Source organism: Pantherophis guttatus, chromosome 2, assembly GCF_059756535.1.
Source record: "Pantherophis guttatus breed Tessera chromosome 2, ASM5975653v1, whole genome shotgun sequence".
NCBI lineage: Eukaryota > Metazoa > Chordata > Lepidosauria > Squamata > Colubridae > Pantherophis > Pantherophis guttatus.
In genome coordinates this window covers 253,968,728-253,996,300 of record NC_142064.1, presented here as the reverse complement: position 1 = coordinate 253,996,300, position 27,573 = coordinate 253,968,728, and the positions used below count along the sequence as shown (strand labels likewise).

Sequence of the window (27,573 nt, the reverse complement as noted above, 5' to 3'; positions counted from 1 at the left end):
AAGCTAGGCCTGTGGAGGAGGCTTCCATCTCTTATTCTGATCTTTTATGTGGGATTATCATGAGGAAAGGATTCTGCATCTTTTCTACAAATGTTTTTGTTTTTCAAATTAATAGTACTACTTAACCTTTTTTTAAAGGCATTGCAAAACATTATTCTCTGTAAGAAGCAGGCCTCATTCACTGAGACCAAGCTCTAGAGTACAGGCTGGGAGAAATAGAGGATGATTCTTATCCTGATCTTTTATACAATCAAACTCTCCACTATTACTAATAGTCATTTTCATTAAGCTTCACCTTCAAGAAGCTGTTCAGACGGTCATTTACACCCAGATCACCTCATGGCTTGAGGAGCATTGTGGAACTTTCCGGAGCTTGCATTGGGAACGTAGAGCAAATTATTCCATTGCTGGACTCTCCAACTCAATCCTGGAAACAGCTGCCATTTTTGGAGTGCCTACAATTCAATGCGGCTGCCTAAAAAATGGCTGCATTTCTGTGATAGCACCATGCAGTGCAGGAACAGAACAACCTCCCTCCTTCCCTAACCTGAGCTGTGGAGATCTTGGAAAGATAATCTGCAATGGGTAATGTGGGGTGAGGAGGAGCGTGTGGGGCCCAATGGGGTAGGAAGAAGACCCAAGATTTGCAATGACCCTGAGAGGTGGGAAGTGGAGAATGGGGTGCTTTGAGGGTGGAGGAGGCCTTGGGAGGCCCCGGGCAGTGTCGAGGTAGGTGTTGTGGTCCGCCAGCAGCCTGTGGAGCTGGTAGCGGAGTCGGACAGCAATGAGGCTGAGGAAGAACATGGGCCAGTCCTGGAGGCTGGGGAAGGCCCGGATGAGAGCTCTGTGTCAGAGGCAGAGATGGGGCCAGGTCCATCGGGGAGTGATGTGTGGACTCTGGAGCCTCCAGAGGCTGACAGTAGAGAGGCAGAGGAACAGGAGGCGCCTGTTCCTAGTGAAAGTATGAGAAGAGCTACCAGAAGGCAGGAGCAGCTAAAGCAGAGAGGACGACTCGGGAGTAAGGCCAAGAGATGATTGGCCCCTCCCATAAGGCTTAAAAGACGCACTGTGAGTACCGAGACCTCGATGACGCGCTCCTAGAGCAACTAATCTGTGGCGTGAGAGATATTCGCCTAAAGAGAAGACTGCTCACCCGAGCAAACTTAACACTACACATCGCGCTAGACAAGGCGAGGGCTCACGAATCCTCCACGAAGGCTGCAGAGACACTCCAGAGACCAGCTCAAGCAAGAACAATGCAGCGGTCAACCCCGGTACACCATGAGGCGGTCCAAACAGAAAGCGAGGAGGAGTCTGACGAAGACGTCTTCCAGACCAAGAAATACCAAAGGGACCAGAGAGACCACTGAGAAACCTGTGCGAGCTGCGGAGAGTCCCACCATCGCCACACCTGCAAATTCAAAGACGCCATTTGCAGGCGCTGTGATAAGAAAGGTCACCTGGCAAGGGTCTGCAGAGCTACTCAACCAGCCAGCCACAAGTCACGAGATGCCGCCAGCCAACCAGAGCCGGCGCCGCAGAAAAGGATCCACAAACATGGTGAATACCGGAACGGCACGAAATTAGAAGACTGCGAGACCTGCGCCATCCGCATTGGCCATGCAAGCACAACACCGGCGAAAAGGGTGTACACCATGGACAAGATAGAAGGGAGCGAGTGCAAGATGGAGTTCGACACCAGCTCACCGCTGACCATCATGTCCTGGGCCAACCTACGGAAGGCTGTACCCAGCATCCAGAAGCACCAGCTAAGACACCAGAGGCTCTGGCTACATGACTACCAGGGCAACCGCATTCCAGTGGAAGGACGTGGCATATTCCACATCACGTATGGGGAGTACCAGAAGAAGCTGCCCCTCACCGTGGTAAGCCAGAATCTGCTAAGTCTACTTGGAATGGAGTGGTTCGACGCCCTGGGGATGGGGTTCACCGGAGTCTGCAACGTGAGCAGCCGACACGAGAGCAACACCCTGAAGGACGACCTGATGCGGGAGTTCCAGGACGTGTTCGACGAACAGCTCGGCATGTATGTGGGGACCCCTAACTCGTTTAACCTCGACCCCAATATCGCCCCAATCCAGCTAAAATCCAGGAGGGTGCCCTTCGCCCTAAAGCCAAAGATAGACATTGAGCTAGACAAACTGATCAAGCAGGGGGTGTTAGTTTCCATCGACCACGCTAAATGGGAGACCCCAATTGTGACCCCAATTAAGCCTGCCCGGTCCGTGCGCATCTGCGCAGATTATAAATGCACAATTAATAAGGCTCTCCAACAGAGCGCTTATCCGGTACCGATTGTGCATCATTTGCTCCATTCCTTGGGCCCTGGCAAGATTTTCGCTAAACTCGATCTTGCGCAGGCGTACCAGCAACTGCTGGTAGATGGTGCTACCATGGAGGCACAGACTACCGTAACACACAGAGGTGCCTTCAAGTGTACTAGACTCCAATTTGGAATCAGTATAGCTCCAGGGCTGTTTCAGAGCACAATAGAGCGGCTGCTACAAGGGCTGCCTGGGGTAGTTCCCTATTTCGATGATGTCCTCATCACTGCAGAAGATGAGGAGCAATTGGGGGACAGACTAAGGGCAGTGTTAACGAAATTCAGGAGTGCTGACCTCAGAGCCAAACGCAACAAATGCATGATCGCAGTCCCCTCTGTGGAATTCCTGGGGTACCGGGTAGACGGAACTGGCATTCACCCCACTGAAACTAAGATCAGGGCGATTCGAGAGGCACCCACCCCCAAGAACAAGGAACTACAGGCGTTTCTGGGTCTCCTAAATTTCTATGCCATTTTCCTGAGGGACAAGGCAACAGTAGCGGAACCCCTACACAGACAGTTGGCAAAGAATACACCATGGGTCTGGGGAAAAGCAATCTGCCGCATTTGCCGCTGTAAAGAAACTCTTGTCAGAAGACAGCTTTCTGATCCAATACAACGCCACGCTTCCCCTGTGTTAGTCTGATCCAATACAACGCCACGCTTCCCCTGTGTTAGTCTGCGATGCGTCCCTGTTTGGGGTAGGGGCTGTGCTGAGCCACAGACTACCGAATGGACTAGAGGTGCCCATTGCTTACTATTCCCACACCCTGTCCAGCACTGAGCGGAACTACAGCCAACTGGACAAAGAGGCTTTAGCAGCCGTATCCGGGGTTAAGAAGTTCCACGAATATTTATTTGGCCGGACTTCGAACTTGTCACAGACCATCAGCCGCTTTTGGGCCTCCTGGCAGGGGACCGGCCGACTCTTTCTGCCTTGACTCCCCGGATGACACGCTGGGCAATCTTTTTAGCGGCATATTCATATCGACTGGTACATTGGCCAGGACTGAGTTTGGGACATGCTGACGCCCTCAGCCGCTGCCCATTACCGGATAGTCTAGAAGACCCCACACCTGGAGTTCCTGTCTTGATTATCGATGCGTTGGACTTGGGGCCTCTCACTTCTGCGGAAGTGGCAAGAGCTTCTGCCAAAGACCACGTCTTAAAGACAGTCATGAGTTGGGTCACGAGGCGGTGGCCAGGAAAGACTGAAGGCGGAGAATTCAAATGTTTTTGTAACAAACGTAATGAGTTATCTATGCAGGGGGGTTGCTTGTTGTGGGGTGATCAAGTTGTTGTTCCCTTGTTCCTAAGGAAAAAGGTCTTACAGTTGTTGCATGAGGGACACTTGGGGATTGTGAGAATGAAGGGACTAGCCAGGAATTATGTATGGTGGCTGAACATGGATAATGACATCACTGAGTGGGTGTGGAAGTGTCAACCCTGCCAAGAGTCCAGGCCAGATCCCCCCACAGCACCCGTAAGAGAGTGGGAACATCCCCAGGGCCCCTGGTCAAGAATCCATATAGATTTTGCGGGCCCCTGTCACAGCCAAATCTTCCTGGTCGTAGTTGACGCTTACTCGAAATGGCTCGAGATCAAGCTAATGAAATCCACTACCACTGACACGGTAATCAGAGTGCTCAGGAGGTTATTCGAGGTTATGGACTACCAGATATGCTGGTCTCAGACAATGGGCCCCAATTCACTGCCACACAGTTTGAAGGGTACCTGGCCGAGCTAGGGATCAGTCACGCCCTGTCTGCCCCGGCTAGTAATGGACTGGCTGAATGTTTTGTGAGAACAGCCAAGGAGGCACTCTCACGATTAGGCCCCGGGGACTGGCAAGCAAGGGTAGATAAATTTCTGGCTGCCCAACATGCCACACCATGCACCGCCACCGGGCGCAGTCCGGCTGAACTACTGATGGGTCGGAAACTTAGGTGCATACTGGATAGATTACATCCTAACTATTCCCCCGACAGTTTCAAGGGATCAGAAAGGAAACTAAGGGAATTCTCAGTATATGCCAGGAACTTTGCAGATGGGCCCCTATGGGAAGCAGGAATGATCACGGACACAATCGGTCCCAAATTGTACAGGGTAGACATGGGAGATGGGACAGTATGGCGCAGTAGACCAGTTACGAAAACGGGTAGTCGCTGAAACAGAAACCACCCCTGATGATCCAGTCCCTAACTACCAACCAATTCCAACAGTTAGCTCAAGCCCGAGACAGATGGAGGACTTATCTGAAGACTTTGGTGTCCAGAGCCGATAGCCCGAGGAATCAAGACCAACCAAAGAAGTCAATGCCCCTGGTGAAATCCAGGAAGTTCCATTGACGGAGCGGGGAGAAACAGGAGGTCCCTCCGACCCGCTCGATGCCATGCCTCGAACTGAACTGTGCAGGTCTACTAGGGTCCAGACATGCCCTGGTCACCTGCGTGATTGCGTATGTAAATGTATATCCCAAGTGCCCTCTGGGAAGGGAGGGGTGTTATGTATATAGTTTTGGTGGGAAAGTTTGAATGTAATTGCGCTCAGCTGATTGGCTGATTGCCAGGACTGTAAAGTATATAAAGGGAGCTGTTTTCCTGGGTCAGTTGCTGGATTCACACCATGAAGTAAAGAGCTGTTGTTATTCATGACCTGGCTTCTGTGTCCTCATTCACCCTACATAACAGATCCTGCCTTAGGCATAGTTTTTTCACAGTTCTACTGATGTGGTTCCTTCATTGATGAAGTGAAAGCTGACCCTATAATCTCTTTAAGATGCTTCTAGACATCCATAGTGACTCTAGGTATCTGTATTATAATTACTTCTCTCTCTTTTACTTTATTCTACAAAAAACACTACATTACAGAGGTTTCCTTCCATGGATATTTGAATACTCACTGTGTTTGGTTTAATGGTGAGCCATTGACCCACATCCACGACTTCTCTGGCAATTTGAACTTGAGCCCAATCCATATATTCATATTCTGTATTGTGTCCTGGATGAACTTCTATAAAATATCATTTAATTTTCATTACAAGAATGGCTCTTGGTATCCCTCACCATGTTCTATCACTGAGATTGTGTTAAAGACTTGAACACTGGGCCCTATCTAACAAAATGAAATTCAATGGTGAAAAAAAGTAAGGTTCTACATTTAGGCAAGAAAAACAAAATGCACAGGTACAGCATAGGTGGTACCTAGCTCAATAGTAGTAACTGTGAGAGGGATCTTGGAGTCCTAGTGGACAATCATTTAAATATGAACTAGCAGAGTGCTGCAGTTGCCAAAAAAGCCAATACAATCCTAAACTGCATTAACAGAGGGATAGAATCAAGGTCGCATGAAGTGTTAATACCACTTTATAATGCCCTGGTAAGGCCACAGTTGGAATACTGCATCCAGTTTTGGTTGCCACGATATAAAAAAGATGTTGAGATTCTAGAAAGAGTGCAGAGAAGAGCAACAAAGATGATTAGGGGACTGGAGACCAAAACATATAAAGAACAGTTGCTGGAACTGGGTATGTCTAGTCTGATGAAAAGAAGGACTAGGGACAACATGATAGCAGTGTCCCAATATTTCAGGGGCTGCCACAAAGAAGAGGGAGTCAAACTATTCTCCAAAGCACCTGAAGGCAGGACAAGAAGCCATGGATGGAAACTAATCAAGGAGAGAAGCAACCTAGAACTAAGGAGAAATTTCCTGATAGTTAGAATAATTAACCAATGGAACAACTTCCTTCCAGAAGTTGTGAATGCTCCAACACTGGAAGTTTTAAAGAAGAAATTGGACAACCATTTGTCTCAAAGGGTATATGGGTTTCCTGCCTGTTCCAACTCTATTATTCTATTCTATTCTATTCTATTCTATTCTATTCTATTCTATTCTATTCTATTCTATTCTATTCTATTCTATTCTATTCTATTCTATTCTATTCTATTCTAAATTCGTCCAAATGAATTAACTGACCAAACAGCTCTCTGACTTTTTGCCAGTTGCACCTCTGATGTGGTGGGGAACTCTTAACAGGTGGATTTTGCCCCATCTACTTATCCTTCAGATAGAAAAAGATGGAGTACAGGCCACACCCATCCCAGCTCCGCGAAGGCAAAAAACTCATGATACGTCACATGATATCAATATGACACAGCGAGTTTGACACCAGTGTTCTGAAGTATCACCTGAAACCTGCTGGTAAATGCTAGTCCAACCAGTGAAATCTTTTTATTTAAAATTAAAAATAGAAAAAGTAAGAAAGCTATGGATTCTTAACCAGCAAGAAATTCTTTTACCTGCTCTCCAGTATTAGAAATCACCAATAGTTGAGATCTTTTTGCCGCACAGTCCATGTAGCTTTGGTTCCAGGACAAAATTGATGTAGAAAACCAGTAGCATTTGTCCTCGTACGGAAGCCATTTTACAGGGCACACACTGCAGGATGCATTCTCTAGGAAAGAAAATGAATATTTTCTTTTAAAAATCATGTTTGTAATCAACTCTACAGGTATATTTCAAGCTTTAAAATCACTTGGAAAGGTAAGGAGGGGATCCCATGTAAAAATATGATATTTTTTACTGGGTTAAGGTCATTCATTCACTCATTCATTCAATTTCATGGTTTGCATAGGTTAGTATTTCCTTTTTTAAAAGAATGTTATTAAATTTTATAAAAGGGTTGAAATATAACAACAAAAAAGGAAAGATGGGGGAGGGGAACAACAGGAAAAATTTCAGAAGTGACATAAGAAAAAACACACCAAAAATAACATTAAAAAAAGGTTACTTCCAACTCTCTTCATTGTGGATGCAGCAGAAGTGGGTTTCAGCAGGTTCTGACCAGTTCTGGAGAACCGGTAGCGGAAATTTTGAGTAATTTGGAGAACCGGTAGTAAAAATTCTGACTGGCCCCGCCCCCATCTATTCTCTGCCTCCCAAGTCCCAGCTGATCGGGAGGAAATGGGGATTTTGCAGTAAGCTTCCTCTGGATTGGGGAGGGAATGATGATTTTACAGTATCCTTCCCAGTGGTGGGATTCAATTTTTTTAACAACCAGTTCTGTGGGCGTGGCTTAGTCGGGGGCGTGGCTAGCTGGTCATGTGACCGGGTGGACATGGCTAGCTGGTCATGTGACAGGGTGGGCGTGGCTACCTAGTCATGTGACAGGGTGGGCATGGCTATGTGCATAGGGACTACTCAGATGGCTGAAAAAAGTCATTTCTGACTGGTCCTCACACTTTTGACTGGTCCTCACACTTATGACCATCCTCACATTTCTGCCCATTGCAGCATTCTTAACAACCGTGTCAGTCATTTCACAACTAGTTCTCTTCACCACAGTGAGAAGATAGGGCGCAAAACGTAAAATGTGAGGACAGTCATAAGTGCAAAGATTGGTCAAAAGTGAGGACCTGTCAAAAATAACTTTTTCAGCCCTCTGAGTAGTCCATATGCACAGAGGGCTGAAAAAAGTGGTTTCTGACCGGTCCTCGCACTTTTGACCTGTCATCATTTATGCCCATTGTAGCATTCTTAATTAAATTAATTAAATAAAAATGACCTGCTGGAGCAGTCGGAGGCAGTCTGAGGCGGGTGTTCGGGCCGGCTGCAGGGCAAGGTGATACAACTGGGGTAGGTAGGCCGCCCAGGTGGGGGCCCAGATGGGAGGCGGGCGCAGGCCTACAGGGCTGGCTGCAAGGTGAAGCAATGGGATGGGGTAGGTCAGGGGTCTGCAACCTTAAACATTCAACCTAAGCACCCAGTCATTTCTTAATTACCTGGGAATATGCACCTTCCCATATAGTCAATGGGACTTGCTTCGAATAAATATCTGTTGTGAATAGTTCTGTTGTAGAACTGACACATGTGAGATTGCAATATCACACTGGACTGATAGTGGAATCTTTCTTTAGACTAGTGCCTATATAATATTTTAAATTCAGGAGATTGATTTAAGAGCTACAGAGTCAGCTGTGCATTGTCCAGGTAGCCTGTTGGGTACTTCCCTAATACCCAACATAAATAATCTAAAATGGCTACTCCACCTAATGTTTGTTAGTACTGTTACTATATACGTTTACTTGGCTGTGGTCCTGTGCTCATTTTAAGCCCACATTGAGCCCAGAAGGGGAAAAAACTGGAATGTACATGATTTCAGAAAATAAGCATTCCTTGTTGGTTGTAAAGAAACTTCCTGACAGTGTGAACCAATAGAGGTGCAGAAATATTTCAGTCATAATTTCACATATAAAATAGCCATTTGTGTAATACAACCTGCATATTGTTCAAAACAGTCATTAGTATTATGGCTGATGTTTGACAGCAAGCCTAAAAGTCAAAGATCATAAGAGTGCTTCTTTCTCTGTATGTATACAAAACATCACATACCAGGAATAGCATATTAAGATGGACTTATGCAATCTGATGTACAAATAAACACGCACATATTTATGCTCTGGACTATAGTCATTGAATGCATGTAAATCCCTGAAAAATATGTGGTAGCCCTGGGCAAAAGAAAGGCAGTAAAATCACTCTAGGTGTAGGGACAGAGTAAAATATTAATACATGATAAATAATGGAACAATTAAAAATAATAGCACAGAGTTTTTTTTTCTCTCTCTCCCTTCCTTCCTCTTTCTTTCTCTTCTATCTCTCTCTCCTTCCCCCTCTTTCTTTCTATCTGTCTATCTCTTTCTGTCTCTCTTACACACACACACACACACACACACACACACACACACACACACACACACACACCTGGTCTTGGCACAAAGTATCTGTTGTTACAGAAGTTCTCATTTCTCTCTCTAATACACCTCATACTAATCGATACCCTATCTCTGAATGTAAAGCCTATGCATGTTTACTTGGCAGTAAGGCTACTCTCTTTCAGTGGGAATTACTCCTAATAGATACACATGATTGCAGGCAGACAGCTAGCTCCGTTGTTTAATAGGCTGTAAGTAAAATTTCTACATTAACAAAATTTATACCTAAACAACAGAATATAGGAGCAAAAAATCACAGCAATAATCTGAGCTATGCTTTTCTTCTTTAAATGGAAGTACTACCCATTTTAACCAGACATTAAGACTCCCCCCCCTCTTTTGCTTGAAACTCCTTTCAGGATGGGAGGGAAAACCAAATAAAAACAGGAAGGCGACAAGGACAGAAAATGGAAACAGGAGGCATTTTTCAGCTGTTTTCTGGGACTGAAAAGTTGAGGGGACCCAAGGAAGCAGCATCCAGCCGGGACTAAGAAGACCCCCGCTCCCACCCCCCACCATCCCACGCTGCCTTCTTTTTCTCTCCCCACCCCTGCTCTTCTCTCTCCCGGGAAGAAGGGGACTAACCTTATAAAAAAAAAAAAAGCTCTGCTGCTGAGCAGAGAAAACAGTAGCTGGGAAGGATGTAGATTCTGCAAGTAGTGGCTGGGCGAAGTGGGCAAACATCAGGCGGGTGGGGTGAGTGAGCGGGAACTGGTTTGGGGGCGTGGCCAGCGGTTCGGTGTGTCACTAAGGCAAGCTTTAGTTCGCAACTAAGTTGGCCTCGCTCGCAACACAGCGAGCGAGGCCAATAAATAGTGGTGGGGTGGGGCGGGGCGGGGTGGGGTGAGGGGCGGGCGAGCCAGCAATTTAAAAACGGTTCGGTGTGCTGTGAGGCCAATAAATTACAAAAAAACACCGAACCGTTTGTTAAATTGCTGGCTCGCTTGCCCCGCCCCACCATTATTTATTAGCAATAAATAGTGGTGCGGAGGAGCAGGGCAAGGGGCGGGACGAGCCAGCAATTTAACAAACGGTTCGGCCGAATCGCCTAGAACCGGCAGAATCCCACCACTGATCCTTCCCCTGCCACACCCACCAAGCCACACCCACAGAACTGGTAGTAAAAAAATTTGAAACCCACCCTTCTCCGGAGACTCAGGGCGGCTTACAATGTGTATTGTATATAATACAATACACTCTTCTTTTAGTTTAACAGAAGAAGAAAAAGAAACAAAACTATAAAAATATAGACACCAATCAACTAACATATCTAATTAGCAGATCTGAAAGTCAAAACTTTATTTTTCTCTTTATCAAGCAAAAAAACCCCAAAATGGTTTCCATATAGAAAGAAAAGCAGTCAGGCTGTTAACTTCAATCAAAGTACTCAATTTTGCCATCTCCTCCAGGTCCATTAATTTCAAGATCCATTTCTCCATTATGGGAATTCATATTTCCTTCCACCTCTGTCCATAAGGTTTGCATTTTCAAGTGTGAAATCCAGGGGTGGGTTCTACTTACCTTTACTACCGGTTCGTAACGGGATCGCTGTTCGGGTGAATAGATTGTAAAAAAAATGCTTTTAAAAGGTTAAAAAAAGCCTCTGACAATCACAGCTGTGGCACGCGATCGTCTTTTTTTAATCTTTTAAAAGCAGGAAGTAACAACACCTGGGTAGGTGGGCGGAGCCTTGCGCCGCCATCACTACCAGTTCTCCGAACCATCTGTCACAATCGCTACCGGATCACCCGATCCAGTCCGAACCGGGAGCATTTCACCCCTGGGAAGGATACTGTAAAATCTCCATTCCCATCCCACTCCAGGGGAAGGATACTGTAAAACTTCATTCCCACCCCACTCTAGGGGGAGGTTACTGCAAAATCCCCATTTCCTCCCGATCAGCTGGGACTCGGGAGGCAGAGAATAGATGGGGGCGGGGCCAGTCAGAATTTTTACTACCAATTCTCTGAACTCAAAATTTCTGCTACCGGTTTTCCAGAATTGGTCAGAACCTGCTGAAACCCAACTCTGGATCCCTCACTACTGGGGATGGTCTATGGGGCTAGAAAGGCAGATTAAGCCCTATTGATTTCCTCCACTTCATCTTCAGAATCGTGGACTCTGAACTGCATCAACATCGCTATGAGATTTCTCTCCTTCCCTCTGTTTCTCTTTCTGTGTTTGGTGACTCCCTCAAGGCTTATCAGTTTATTGCTGCCTAAATGTTAGTAGATCCTAGTCAGCTTGGATAGCATGTAGTCCCGAGAAAGAGGAAGCACATACACAAAAAGCTGTTAGAGTTCAGGGGAAAAAGAAAAGTAGGTAGATGATGCCTCCTTGAGGGAAATGGGCATTCTAAAAATGTAGTTAAACAATCAATAAGAGGTGATAGATATATTTGGGGATAAAAATTTCTGAGAAATTATAACAAGGGTCATGGGGACATTTCAGTAATATTGAACTGCAAATGAGGGCATACAGAACTTTTGCTAGATCAGTTCTTGAATACAGCTCATCTGTCTGGAACCCACACTGCATATCGGACATTAATACAATTGAACGTGTCCAGAGATATTTCACGAGAAGAGTCCTCCACTCCTCTGCTCTAAACGTCTTCGGTCCGACCTAAGCGTAGTACATAAAATTGTCTGCTACAATGTCTTACCTGTCAATGAATACTTCAGCTTCAGCCACAACAATACACGAGCACACAATAGATACAAACTCAAGGTAAACTGCTCCAAACTTGATTGCAGAAAATATGACTTCAGTAACAGAGTGGTCAATCCCTGGAATGCACTACCTGACTCTGTGGTTTCTTCCCCAACACCCCCAAACTTTAACCTTAGACTGTCTACTGTTGACCTCACCCCATTCCTAAGAGGTCTGTAAGGGGTGTGCATAAGTGCACCAGTGTGCCTTCCGTCCCTGTCCAACTGTCCCATGTATTTGTATCCATTTCATGTATTCATAATCATGTTTATACTTATATCTGTTATCTAATACATGCTTGACGAAGTAGATAGATAGATAGATAGATAGATAGATAGATAGATAGATAGATAGATAGATAGATAGATAGATAGACAGATAAAAGAGTTACCTGTAGATGCATTTGTAGCCTGACACAAATGTTGCCTTAGACAAATCCTGAGTTTTTCTAATTCTCTATTTGATTTGTTTTCATCTTGTTTGCATTGATGTGCATTTGAAATTACAGTCATTTCCTGGGAGTTTGGTGAGCTTCTGTTTGTCGCTGTTGAGAAACCGCAGCCCAGGCCTATAAAACATTAAGCCAGAATTATAGTTACATAATTAAAACTGCACATTATCACAGATATTGTATTCTGGATAAAGAGAGAGTCCCATCTGGATTCATTAGAATATTCAATCAGTACTAAGGCTCCAATTAGCACTTTTTGATAACCTCTCGCAAGCTTTATTAGTTTATTGATATCCTACCTTTATTATTATTATAAATAAGGCAGTGAACACACACAATACTTCTTTTCTTTCTTCTCCTATTTTCCCCACAACAAACACCCTGTGAGTGGGTTGGGCCGAGACAGAGTTAGTGTCCCAAAGTCACCCAGCTGGGTTTCATGTCTAAGGGGGCATTAGAACTCACCATCTCTTGGCTTCTAGCCTGATGCCTTCACCACTACACCAAACTGCCGCCCTTTAGTATTTTCACTTGGGACAATTTCTTAATTAAACGAACTGAGAGACCACAAAACGCCATGCAATTGTTTGCATTCTCCTGACCTCTTTACTAAGCAAGATGAGTGCCTGAGGAAAAAGATGATGGACTAGGACAGGGGTGGGCAAATATGGCCCCTTTACGATCTGTGGACTTCAACTTTCAGAATTCCTGAGCCAGCTTGGCTGTCTCAGGAATTCTGGGAGTTGAAGTCCACAGGTCGTAAAAGGGCCACATTTGCCCACCCCTGGACTAGGACAGTGATGGTGAAGCTTTTAGACCCCGAGTGCCCAAACTGCGCATGTGCATGCCCAAACTGAAAGGTGTGCATGTGCGAATGCACACATGCACGGACATTAGGGGTGAAACGCTCCCGGTTCGGACTGGCTCGGGTGAGTAGGTAGCGATGGCGGCGGGCAGTTCAGAGAACCGGTAGCAAAAATCCCTGCCCCCGCCCCCCATGCCCAGCTGAGCCCCGCGATCATCAGAGCCTTTTCTTCCTTTTAAATGGCTCTGACCAGCCAAGCTCTGACGATCCCAGCTGAGTTGCCTGCTAATCAGGCAACTCAGCTTGGATCACCAGAGCCATGTAAAAGAAAAAAAGTTTCTTTTTTTCTCCCCCCTCTCCCAGCCTCCAGCTTGCTTATCTTAGCTGCTGATCGCATGATGATTGCAATCCATGCATCAGCAAGCAACTGAATCTCTCTGCCTGCAATCCAGCTCATCGGTGAGCAGCTCTTTCTGCCTGCCTGCCTTCCTGCCTAGACTTGTGCACTTCAACTCCCAGCAAAGCTGGCTGAGGAATTCTGGGAGTTGAAGTCCACAAGTCTTAAAGTTGCCAAGGTTGGAGACCTCTGTTCTATTGGGTAAGTTTTTTTCCCCTTTGGGAGCTTTAAAAAAAATAGTTAATGGGGGGTTTTTTTAGTTGTTCTTTTTTTAGACCTAGCCATTTAAAGTTTAGGAAGTTTTAAATTTAGCTGCTTTTATATAAAAATAAAAATAAATTAAAATAAAATAATATTTGTGCAGCTTTGTGAGATTTAGTGTGTTTCTGTAGTGTTTCACTCTAACTACACAAATACACAAAATCTCACAAAGCTATATGTGGAATTTTGTGTGTGTAAAGTGTGAAAGTTGGTTTTTTGGGCTTTTTGTGGCTGTGTGAGGTTCCTGCTTGTTGCAGGGGTCATTTTGGGTCTAGCACAGCTGCTTTTACATTGTGGGTGAGCCAGTTGTGTTGTGTTGTGTGTGTGTAAAGTGTGAAAGTTGGTTTTTTGGGCTTTTTGTGGCTGTGTGAGGTTCCTGCTTGTTGCGGGGCCATTTTGAGTCAAGCACAGCTGCTTTTACATTGTGGGTGAGCCAGTTGTGTTGTGTTGTGTTTTAAAGGTTAAAAAAGGGCAAAGAAGTGACATTGACTTGGCCACACCCACCCAGTCACCTTACCACCAAGCCCCGCCCACTAATTAAGCCACGCCCACAGAACCGGTAGCAAAAAAATTTAGATTTCACCCCTGACGGACATGCACGCATGCGCAGCAGAGACCCGAAGACCAGTTGGCTGGTGGGAGGCAGGGCATCCCAACACCGGCAGCATGGCAAGAGGTAAGATCTTTTTCTTTCGTGAGCTTCTGTTTTGTCGTTTGCAGGAAAATAGAAGCTCACGAAAGAAATGCCACAGAGATCTGACCTGGGGCGATGGCACGCGTGCCAGCAGAGAGGGCTGTGCATGCCACCTCTGACACGTGTGCCATAGGTTCGCCATCACGGGACTAGGAGAAAGGCTGAGAGGATTGTCTGCATGGAGGGTCTAATATTAAGATGGGATTGCCCCGTTTTACATTGTTGTGGCCAAAAACCTGGCTCACTTAAAGCAATCAAATCACTTTGAAGCTTCAACCTAAATGTATTAAGCCTGCAAACAATGAAAAAGAGGTAAACAAGGTGCAAATTACAACATGACATTGGAATATTTTTAATAATCCCACCTGGATATCCTTCTCATTATTTATCCCATCCTACTAGGCAGGGGTGGGTTCTAATTTTTTTTACTACCGGTTCTGTGGGCGTGGCTTATTTTGTGGGTGTGGCTTGATGGTCATGTGACAGTTATTTAGGATTTAGCAGAGGTACTGGTCTACCAGGCTTTTAACTGCTTGCAGAGCTGTACCGATCTACCCATTTATTTTTTTGCAGGCACTGGTCTACTCATGTATTTTTGCAGGCACTGATCTATCCATTTATTTTTGCAGGCACCGGTCTACTCATTTGTTTTCTTTTAACACTGATCAGCTGTAGGGCAGCCCTTTGAAGCCCCGCCGCAAGAGTTTAAACAGTTTTTTTTCCCTCTAGCCATCAGCTGGGACTCAGGAGGCAGCAATAGATTGGGGGTGGGGCCAAATAAAAGGTAAGAATAACGCGTGGGTTGGGTGGGTGGGCACGGGGGGGGCAGAACTGGTTCGGTGACGTCCTATTGTCACCGCTACCGGCTTGGGAGAACCGGGCCGAACCGGGAGGAACCAACCTCTGCTACTAGGTCTGAATGGCAGCTATATTATCTTACATTATTGAATGTAAACAATGTTATTTATTGGGTCACTGATTTCTGTCTGATTCTGTCACCTGTGGCCACTCAGGATCAATTCAGCTTAGAATAGAATAACAGAGTTGGTAGGACTTTGGAGGTCTTCTAGTCCAACTTCATGCTCAAGAAGGACACCCTATATCATTTTAGACAAGTGGCTGTGCAATCTCTTCTTAAAAGCCTCCAAAGATGAAGCAACTTCTAAAGGCGAGCCATTCCACTCGCCAATCTCCAATTCCAATCTCACTGTCATGAAATTTCTCCTTAACTCTAGGTTGGATCTCTCATTGATGAGCTTCCATCCATTACTTATTGTCCTGTTCCCAGGTGCTTTGGAGAATAGGTCAACCCCCTCTTCTCTTGCAGCCCCTCAAATATCGGAAAACTATCAAGTCCTTCTCTTTGTTAGATGAGACATACCAGTTCCTGAAACTGATCATTGTACGTTTTAGCCTCCAGTCCCTTAATCATCTTTGTTGCTCTTCTCTGCACTCCATCTAGAGTTTCAACATCTTTTTTATATTGTGGTGTCCAAAACTTGACCCAGTATTACTAAGGTGACCAACTTTTTTACAATGAGAAGGAGGACATGTGCATATGTGCCATGTCGTGTTTCGGTAAGAAGTAAACAAAGCCACTTGTGCGCGGCTCACTCTTGCTTGCGGAGGACTCTCTCAAAACAATTCTCCTGTGCAGAGCGCATGTGTCTCATAATCGCGTCTTGCCGCACTGTACCGAGCCTTGATGAATCGTCATGTCCAATACAAATATGTCACATCACATGCAACGGATTGGATCGGCATTGATCGAATATGGAGATTTACAGATTAGTCTTCAAATATCGAAAAGGAGGACATGTAGGAGGACACTTTTCAAGAGAGGATAGAACTTACAAAAGAAGGACTGTCCTCCCTAAAGGAGGATGATTGGTCACCTTAGTATTACAGGTATGGTATTACTAATGCAGTATAAAATGATCATAATACTCCATGTATTCTTGATACTATCTCTCTGTTGATGCAACCTAGGATTCTTCTTAACTTGAGTGGGGTGGAGACAAGTTTTAACAGATGCTATAGGGCTGGGTCCACTGTGTGTGTGTGTGTGTGTGTGTGTGTGTGTGTGTGTGTGTGTGTGTGTGTAAAAACCTGGACATGTCTTATTTATGCTTCTATGAGAAGGGATGCTTTTAATCCTTGAATGTTTTGGTGTCTGCTCAGTACATTTGATTCTTACTTATGGAGCTTTCTCATGCTCTCTCCTCCTACAATACTTACCATACACCCCCATTAGTATCACAGCCACCATCAAGAGAACATTCCCAGTGCAGGAAAGCCATAGAACAATCCAATGACAATGATGGCATATTCTGTGATCTGCAAATTCAAGCAAAAACATTTGGAATGTTACTCTAAAGTAAGTGGATAGGAGCTTTTATCTTATGTATTTTGCAGATCGCCTGACACTTCTACTAAATAATAACAAAGTCATATTATAAAGACAAGTTATTGAATCTCTCAGCTCAGCATGTTCTCCTTGATCTTCCGTTGTCCACATGTGATATTTCAAGCCTTTGCTAAATAAACTTTCGCTTCCTTATTCCAAATTCCCTTTCTGAATGTTACAAGCTCCCCCCCTCATTTTGCCACCCACCTTTAAAAGTATGTATTGTAGGATGTTTTAATAGATTTTATTGTTTTTCCCACCTGGAGGCATGCCTTCTTTGTTACTACTCTGTCCCCTTTTCACCCCAATCTGTGTTAAAAATTTGGCTTATATTCCATATGTATATGCATTTGTTTCCCTTTTCTTCATTTTTGCTTTTTTATTTAATGAATAAAAATATAATTTACTTTACTTTTACTTTACTTTTATTTGATTTATATACCGCCCTACTCCCGAAGGACTCAGGGCGGTGAACAGACAACAATAAAATACATACATACAAAATTTAAAAAGCAGAGATAAAATTGAATTAAATAGTTTGGCCCAGACAGATTTAAAACCCCAATCAATTTAAAACAAATTTAAACTTTGAATATTAAAAATACTAAAAAATATTTAAAAATATTAAAAATGTTTAAAAAGAGGGAGAAAGTTAGGCCAGGCCCACCTGGTGAAATAAAAAGGTCTTTAGAGTGCGGCGGAAGGTGCACAGATCTGGGATCCTCCGTATCTCCAGGGGGAGCTCGTTCCAGATAGTAGGTGCCCCCACAGAGAAGGCTCTCCCCCTGGGGGCCGCCAGTCGACATTGTTTGGCCGATGGCACCTGGAGGAGCCCCTCTCTATAAGAGCGTACCCGCTGGTGGGAGGCTATTGGTGGTAGTAGGCGGTCCCGTAAATAACCAGGCCCTAAGCCATGGAGCGCTTTAAAGGTGGTAACCAAAACCTTGAAGTGCACCCGGACAACCACCAAGTACCCAGGTCCTGAGCCAATTTAAAAAACTTGGCTTTGTTTTATGTATTCCCCAGCAGACTGCATTTTGTCCTGTATTTTTGAAAAAATGCTTTTAATTCATTTTATTTAATCCAGATGTTGCCGATAGAAAAGAATATTTGCAGCTCAGGGTTGAATTGTTGAGTTCTTGGTGCTCTCTGAGCTTGATTGTTTTCTTGCAGACATTTCATTACTGAAGTAGGTAACATCATCAGTGCTGAAAGGAATGGGATTTGCTCTCTGTTTATATACAGATGCTTGCCCAGTCAGTGTTGTGGGAATATTATTCTCTTCTTGCTAGTTTCTTGATTAAGCTGTTGTTTAAGGCTTGATTGTTTATCTGAGTTAGTAATTCCTTAATTGGGGTATTGTTTACTGCTTGATTATTGGTGTGATGTTAATTCTGTTGTTAATCCCTGTTTATCTGTATCTTGATTGCTGCCTGAGGAGATGATGTTCCATTTTTAGCTTTTTGACTGTCTCTTTTGAATGGTGTACAAATGTTGTTTATGTTTATGTGCTTGTTGATTGCTGAATGCCAGGCTTCCAGGAATTCCCTAGAGTTTTTAGACTTGGCTGGGTTTAAGATGCTCACAGTTTCCCAGTTGAAATTATAGTTAAATTTAAATGTTAGTTGTACATTGCTGTGTAATAAATACCCTGTTTCCCTGAAAATAAGACATCCCCTGATAATAAGCCCAATTGGGCTTTTGAGCGCATGTGCTAAAATAAGCCTCCCCCCCACAAAATAAGCCCTCCCTGAAAATATTTAAATGCAGAGCTGGAAATCAGGTAAGACGGCAAGAGGAGCCCCATCTTGCTCCATGCGCCCCAAAATAATAAGACCTCCCCAAAAATAAGGCCAAGCACTTATTTCGGGGTTCAAAAAAATATAAGACTAGGTCATATTTTTGGGGAAACACGAGTAGCAAGGACGTAAAATATATTAGAATAAATAAATTTCCAAACAATGGTACTGGCTATAGTCAAATTTCTTTCCCCCCCAATAATTGTCTTAAAGATTATATTATACGAGTAAAACTTAGACAACTACAGAAAAAATTAAAAAGTACAGAAAAAAGAAAAGAGAGAGGAAAAAGAAAAAAAATAGTAAAAGAAATCTCCCTTTTCATTCCAAGCAAGTATAATCTACATTAACAGTTTATTAGGTAAAGGTAAAGGTTCCCCCGCAGATGCATGCTATTCGTTTCTGGCTCTAGGGGGAGATGCTCATCTCTGTTTCAAAGCTGAAGAGCCAGCACTGTCCGAAGACGTCTCCGTGGTCATATGGCCAGCATGACTAAAACACCGAAGGTGCACAGAGCACTGTTACCTTCGCACCAAAGTGGTCCCTATTTTTCTACGGGCTTTCAAACTGCTAGGTTGGCAGAAGCTGGGACAAGTAACGGGAGCTCACCCCATTACGTGGCACTAGGGATTCGAACTGCTGAATTGCTGACCTTTCAATCGACAAGCTCAGCAAACGTTTAGTTGCAAATAGTCAACAGGGTCGCAAGAAACGTGTTGAGAAAAAAAGATGCATTAACTGTCAAAGATTTGAGAAGAATCAAACAAGAAGCTACCAGGAACCCATTATCCTCCAGTGGCATCTTATTCCAGAACTGCAACCTATCCGGAGTGCCCAGAAGTACAAGGTGTTCAGTGCTCAGAGACATGGCCAAGGTAAGGAAGGCTGAAACCCGACCACCACTGAACAAGACACATAAGTTGAAACGGCAAGACTGGGCCAAGAAATATCCGAAGACAGATTTTTCAAAGGTTTTATGGACTGATGAGATGAGAGTGACTCTTGACGGACCAGATGGATGGGCCCGTGGCTGAATCAGTAATGGGCACAGAGCTCCACTTCGATTCAGACACCAGCAAGGTGGAGGAAGGGTACTGGTATGGACTGGTACTATTAAAGATGAGCTAGCTGGACTTTTTTTGGTTTGAAGATGGACTCAAAATCAACTCCCAAACCTACTGCCAGTTTTTAGAAGACATTTTCTTCAGGAAAAAGTCTGCATCTTTCAAGAAGATCATGATTTTTATGCAGGACAATGCTCCATTGCATGCATCGAAATACTCCATTGGGTGACTAGCTAGTTAAGGCCTTAAAGATGAAAGAAGAATGACATGGCCCCATTCCTCACCTGATCTAAACCCTATTGGGAACTTGTGGCCCCTTCTTAAATGGGAGGTTTATAGTGAAGGAAACATTACACCTCTCTGAACAGTGTCTGGGAGGCTGTGGTTGCTGCTGCAGAAAAAGTTGATCATCAACAGATCAAGAAACTGACAGACTCTATGAATGGAAGACTTATGACTGTTATTGAAAAGAAAGGCGGCTATATTGGTCACTGATTTTTTTTTTGTTGAAATATCAGAAATATTTATTTGTACATTTTGAGTTGTTTGTTTATTCTCACTTTAATAGATGCAAATAAATGAGTGAGATGGGCAAATTTTTGTTTTTTCATTTAGTTGCATAATAATTCTGCACACTAATAGTTGCCCAATACTTATGCACTCATATTCTCCTAAGAAAGGAAAAAAACCTCACTTTTACTTTCTTGAAGTTTGAGGTTCAGTAATGTTTTGGATTGATCAAGAACACCGTAGTTGTTCAATAATAAAGTTAATCCTCCAAAATACAACTTTTCTAATAATTGTGCACACAGTGTAGAAACCATCCAGAGAGTGCTGTAAAGCACAATAGAATGCATATAAGTACTATTGCTATTTGGAAGAACAAACAGATTTTCAGGGGTATATTATCAAGGTAGGAACCATATCAGTCTCTTGGATAATGATGTTCTAGAACATGGGTGTCAAACTTGCCACGTCACGTCGCCATCACGTGACATATTGCGACATTTTTTCCTTTTACGGAGCTGGGGTGGGCGTGGCCTGCTCGTGACACATCCAGCCCACGGGCCGCCAGTTTGACACCCCTGTTCTAGAAGACAGACGCTATGGGTGACAAAGATTTACTTCCCAGAACCCTGATGTTGTTTAATCAAAGGCATCTGAAGTACACTCACTCTGTATGATCTTACTGGAGAAGCGGAAACTATGGGAGATAAGTGACTTTCAAATAACCTAATCTAATCATAATAAATGTACAAGAAGAGTTGCTCAAGATTACGATTGGCAGTATATATATTTAATAACTAAATAAGCACATGTCCCAAAGGTGCTTTTTCAAGAGGCAATTGGACTTTCTGGAATTTTTTTCTTTGAAGACGTTTCGCTTCTCATCCAAGAAGCTTCTTCAGTGCTGACTGGATGGTGGGGAATGGAAGGATTTATACTCCTTGCAGACAGCTGGTCATTTGCATTCTTTTAGCGAGTTGTTAAGGCTACCTGGGGGTTTATCTGTGTCATCAGGGTCACCTGAGTGGTCCAAATGGGTGTGGAGCCTTCTTGGAACTGTTCCAAGGTAAGGAGTATAAATCCTTCCATTCCCCACTATCCAGACAGAGCTGAAGAAGCTTCTTGGATGAGAATAGAAATGTCTTCTAAGAAAAAAATAAACCAGAAAGTCCAGTTGCCTCTTGAAAAAGCAACTTTGGGACCACCAGGACCTGGATGACTGAAAATCTTCATAGGCATAAATAAGCACATGTGAAACAATTGTAATGAAAGCAGCGGAGAACCAATTTTTGAATTGACAAGAGATTAAAGTAAAAGAACAAGAAAGGTTCTCTATCTTCCTCAGAAGACAGAGAGGAAGATCCCTACTGAACTGCCTTTCGACCAAAGGTTCTTGTGTGAGGTGGGCGTGGGTGGATGAAGAAGAGACATTTAGAACAAGCCACATAAATGGTAACCATTGGCAGCTCTTAGAATTTTATCTGTAAAACCACAAGGAAAATAAAATCCGCCTATCTTTTAGCACAAAGCTAACAAACACAGAACTCTCTTCAAATTGTACTCGATACTTAGTCCCCGTTGCATTCCTACAAGATTTTTTAGAGATCCACGTTGCCAATGATCCTTCATGTTTCATACATGGCTGAACAATGCAACCATGGTTTTTTTTTGAAAGTGCCGAGGTCTGCAATGCTCTGTGTCATTGGGTTCATCAAGGGCCCCTAAGCTGTGATTAACTTTTGTACAATTATTTGGGAGCAAAGGTAGCCTGGAGGACATCCAATGCAAAGAACTTCCTTCTGTTTTCTCTATGAGAAGATGCAACAAAGCGGAGCCAGTCTTGCGTGCAATATTTCAGGTATTGTACTTGCGTCTGTGATTACAATCAATATTGCATTATATCTCATGGTTTTTCTACAAGCTAAATACACATATGTAGTGGGCCACCCCTCTGTTATCTGCACAGCAACAATCTTTGGGGAGAAATTAACCGGGGAAATATTGTGACTGGCTCGAAGTCAACAAGTGAGCTTTGCAGCCAAGTGACAACTTAAATCTGGGTTCCTTATCTGCACCTCTTTTCCCTACTCCTTTCTGGCTGTCTGGGCTTTTACTTATAGTCTGTATATTTAAAAAGGCTGAAATGGAAGACCTTTCAATGTATGTTGCCTTTCTCAGTCTGAAAGACTGTCCTGAAATAAATGAACTTACCTGCCTGTTGAACAACAATTAAATTTGAACTCCTTCTGGATGAGGAATCTTCAGAACATTTGATGTCTGCATAGACCAGACCGGTATCCATGGTCAACTGCAATCCAAAATAGATGGGCTAGGTGGAAGTGAGGTGTTCTTAATACGCCCGCATATGAGTAACGGAAGTGTTGTTGATCTACACTACTATTACTTCTCCTAAGTGTTAACTATATTTTCTCTGCCCATGTACAGCTGTGGTTATGTGCTCCTACGCTGAAAGGAGGAAAATCTCTAAGAGATTATGAGTGTAATAAAATATGTTCTTCTTTAGGTGGTTTCCAGACGGCAGTGCAAATGAAGCTAAGAGTCACTGTTGCAATTTACAAAGGAAACTAAGATTAAAAGTTCATTTTTTGGTCCTTTTTTATGTTTGTGATCTCCAGTAACAGGCCAGGAGGTTCAACAGGTGGGACTCCTCTGCACCCACCCACCCAAAAGAAACTACAGAAGCCCAGGACGGCAACCATGCCCCAATCCAGGACATGCCGTTTCATCTGCTCTCTTCTTTTCTCATTTTCACCCTCCCCATTTTCATCCACCCAGTATGATGTGCCCACTGAGTACGAGTGGCTGTTATTTGTCTATTTCTGAAATCCCCCCTTCAAATGCTAATGCTATCTCATCCATCCTCACCCCTAGAGAAAGTGTTGCAACATCTTATGCAACTTCCATTTTGTAGCCTAGCCATGTTCTTCACAACTAAAACCAGATGTGTATTTCTAAGGCCCATTTAGGAAGTCCTTGAGAAGCAGTCCTTGACAAACGGAGATTGATGCAACCTTGTCTTTCGATCATCATTGTTATTTTAGTTATTCTCCATGTTTACATTTGCTACACAATCTTAACCAAGCAAGAGCTGTGTGTACAACTCTCTCCTTTAAAGTTGACATGCAGAACAATATTTATAGTGCAGCTAAACACAAGAATTGTGAAGAGTGAAGAAGGCAGTGGAAACCTTGACAACTGGGAATTTTGGGAGGGGAAAAGGCCATATTCAGTGGTGGGATTCAGCCAGTTCACACCTATTCGGGAGAGCCAGTTGTTAACTTTCTAAGCAGTTCAGAGAACCGGTGTACGGGGCTAATCCTGTAAAGAAGGCAGGAAGGAAACATTCTGGTGTTGTTTCTAGCCTAATCTTTATTGCCCTGCTCATAGAAACTGCCTCTCTGGTTAACTTTTGTTACATTGTAATAGCTAAGGCAAAGCGCCCATCGACCTGAGTGACGTTGACTTGACCATGCCCACACGGTCACATGACTATGGAGCCATGCCTATCCAGCTGGTCATTAGGGCAGAGAACCGGTTGTTAAATTATTTGAATCCCACCACTGGCCATACTGAGTTCAATTTTCCCAGAATCACAAATTTTCAGTTTTCCAATACAGCTATTTTCCTGGCTCTGTCCTGATGCTGGATGTTTTTCTATTTTCCTGAAGTCTAGCACACTGTCCAAGCTATCATTGGCCTTGCATGTGAGTTTGCTTCTTATTTCAGTGTTGGTTCGTTGTCAAGTTCTCTATGTTTTAAGAAAAAAGGAAGTTGTGAGAAAAAATTTTTATTCTTACAAGCAGAACGGAGACAAATTGGAAAAGCAAAATGAAGAATATTTGGAGGCCCTCAACTGTAATAAATCTGGAGAAGAAACTTTCAAATTGATGTCCAATCACTTCTCACAAACTCCATCAGCATGGCCAAAGGCAAGGAATGCTGGGAGTTGTGGTTCAACAGGCCCTGGGATTCCAGCTCTACAGTTGGATGATGGTTTGGTTCAGGGGTGAAATTTACTTACCTTCCCGACCAGTTTGGAAGTGCTTGCTCTGCTCGCGCACGCGTGCCATCTTCACATCCGATTTTGGACCCTTTGTGCATGCACAAAGCCTACTGCGCATGCACAGAGGGTCAAAAACAGGTCACTTCCTGGTTAAAACCAGGAAGTAATGACATCTGGATGGGTGGGTGGAGCCTCGTGCTGCCACCACTACCGGTTCGCCAAACCATGTGTTGTCGCCGCTACCGGTTCACCTGAACTGGAGCGAACTGGTAGCATTTTTTTTAAAAATTTGATTTATATGCCGCCCTTCTCCGGAGACTCAGGGCGGCTTACAATGCGCTAAGCAATGCGCTAAGCAATAGCCTTCATCCTTTTGTATATTTTATACAAAGTCAGCTTATTGCCCCCACAACTGGGTCCTCAATTTACCTACCTTAGAAAGGATGGAAGGCTGAGTCAACCTTGAACCTGGCGAGATTCGAACCTGCAGTAATTGCAGGCAGCTGGTCTTAATAACAGGGTGCTTTAGACCACTGTACTTCCAAGGCTCATTTCACCCCTGGTTTGGATCAAGAACAAAACAGTTGCACAAAAACTCTGTTAATTGGACATTTTGAGGATTGCAGTCCTAATGTAACAGAACACCAGACAAGGGATGTGTTAGGGCTGCTTAACCATGTTATATTACATCTGGCAAAGCCGTATTGCAGTTAGGAAGCCAGACCTGCATTGACCAGAATAGAGCAGCTGTTTTTCAAATCTTTCTTTACTTTTTTACAGTCATGGAGAGATTTTAAAGAGTTCACAGATCTGAAATACCTCAGATCTCTTTTTTTGCTGCATTGGCTCAAACCACACATTTTGGAACGGCAGTTCTTATTTCCTGTGCATCACAAGACGCAATAGCTACTAACTCTGGTCAGGAAAAAAAAGGGCAAGTTTAAAAGCTATTTTGCAAACAGAAAATATATTATTCTCGTGAGCCTGACCACTATCTCTTTCTCTGCAATATACAGTCTCTTATTAAATGAATGCCACTCCCAGTATGTTTTTTCAAATTGTAATTTCTTCAGAGCAGGAATTCATAGTCTTTTCCCCCCTTAGTACCTGAAAATCACTATAAAGGGACACTTACCAACTCTAGATAACAACACAGCCAGTGGTGGGATTCAGCCAGTTCACATCACTTCGGGAGAACCGGTTGTTAACTTTCTGAGCAGTTTGGCAAATTGGTTGTTTGAAGAAATCATTAGGGCAGAGAACCGGTTGTTCAATTACTTGAATCCCACCACTGAACACGGCCTGTTAAAACGATCTATTTTACACAGAGGTGGAAAGATGTTTGAGTTTTGCTCTCTGGAATGGTTTACTTCTAGGTTTGAAGACTCACATCTTTTATAATTGGTGACCATAATAATTATATTATTAGTATTAGTACAGGGGTGGATTCTACTTACCTTTACTACTGGTTTTCGCTTCTGATGATGTCAGGGTCAGTGGGCGGAGCCTCCATGCGGTTTTACTACAGGTTCTATAGAACCGGTCCAAACCGGGGGGCAACCCACCACTAGATTAGTAACATTCTACTCCCCCTCCCCATCTGAAAAGAACTCTGTTCCAAATGCCAGTTGCCTTAAATTAACATGAAGCCACAGTTATCCTGTGGGATGAGTGCACTATGACTCACAAAGGAGGTAATGAGGCTCTAAATAGGACGCTCCAGGACATTAGGGGCAGCAACTGTCTTTGAGGGGGAGTTATGGTGCTTTTGGCTGGTGACTTCAGACAGACGTTGCCTCTTGTGCCACGAGGAACATGTGCAGATGAAGTCAAGGCCTGTCTCAAGTCGTCCATCTTATGGCCTAATGTCAAGATCCTGTCCTTGAGAGTTAACACGCGTGTCCACCTTCAACGTGATTTGAGGGCAGAAGAGTTTTTTAACTTATTACTTGATATTGGTGATGGCAAGCTTTTGGAAGAGGAGGGAAGAATAACTATTCCAAGTAACCTTTGCGATGTTGTGAGAGATCTGATCAGCTTGACTGACAGAATATACCTCAACATTCATCAGGCTGGAGTGGATTGCGCTTCATGGCTGAGGGAAAGAGCTATTCTCACTCCAACAAACGACTCAGCCAACAGCATCAACTTTCTGCTGGAGAAGCTGTCCACTGAGCATATGAAGTATGAATCTGTAGACTCGGTAATGGAGGTTGAAGATGCTGTACATTACCTTGTGGAGTTCTTGCACATTCTCAACTCACCAGGATTACCACCTCATGTCCTCTACCTCAAGGTTGGCACTCCAATCATGCTGTTACGCAGTCTAACCCCTCCGAAACTATGCAATGGCACCAGGCTTCAGGTGAAGACTCTATACAAACACATAATCGAAGCCATGGTTTTCACAGGCGTCAGTCAGGGAGAAACTGTTTTCATACCCTGAATTCCTCTGATCCAGAAGTATGTTCTACTTACCTTTACTACTGGTCCTCAATGGGATCGCACACAGAAGCTTCTGCGCATGTGCAGATTGCTGATGACAACATCCAGGGCGGTGGACAGGGCCTCCCGCCGGTTTTACTACCGGTTCTTGCGAACTGGACTGAACCAGGGGCAACTCACCACTGCTCTGATCCCATCAGACTACCACTTCGAGTTCAAACATCTACATTTTCCCGATAAGGTGTGTTATGCCATCACCATCAATAAGGCACAGGGACAGATTTTGAAAGTGGCTGGTGTGCATCTGAGGAGTGACTGTTTCTCCCATGGCCAGTTCTTTGTGGCATGCTCCAGAGTCAGTTCACGTGACAGCCTGGTCATCCTCCAGCCAGACAGCAAAACCAGGAATGTAGTTTACAGGGAGGTCCTGAGCAAGAGCCTTGATAGTACAGGGATTTAGTGCACCCTGTTATTAACACAGCTGCCTGCAATTTCTGCTGGTTCGAATCTCTCCAAGGCTCAAGGTTGACTCAGCCTTCCATCCTTTCTAAGGTAGGTGAAATGAGGACCCAGTTTGTGGGGGCAATAAGTTGACTTTGTATAAAATATACAAAAGAATGAAGGCTATTGCTTAACGCATTGTAAGCCGCCCTGAGTCTCCGGAGAAGGGCGGCATATAAATCAAATAAAAAAACAAAACAAAAAAAAAACAAATTCATCTGAAGGAGGAATTGAAAGTCTATGCTATGCAAGTTATTAGCCTGGCTACAAAGACAAATTGAGGATAACTGGTGACTACACAGACACACATTTATGGAATGGAATCACTGACAACTAGCACTTGGAGTCGAACCTAGGAGACAGTTGGCAACCAAGGCAACTCCTGATCC

The 27,573-nt window shown here is 43.9% G+C and overlaps 1 protein-coding gene across 1 annotated transcript; it reads right to left on the bottom strand.

The window, feature by feature from the left end:
* Positions 1–5,184: 5,184 nt before the first annotated feature.
* On the bottom strand, positions 5,185–12,382 carry LOC117668033 (killer cell lectin-like receptor subfamily F member 1). The gene is made up of 3 exons (XM_087885080.1): positions 12,221–12,382; positions 6,643–6,797; positions 5,185–5,356 (listed from the first exon to the last, which is right to left on the bottom strand). Exons 1-3 carry the CDS (start codon positions 12,339–12,341, stop codon positions 5,243–5,245), a joined length of 390 nt encoding a protein of 129 aa, XP_087741206.1. The 5' UTR covers positions 12,342–12,382; the 3' UTR covers positions 5,185–5,242.
* Positions 12,383–27,573: the final 15,191 nt, after the last annotated feature.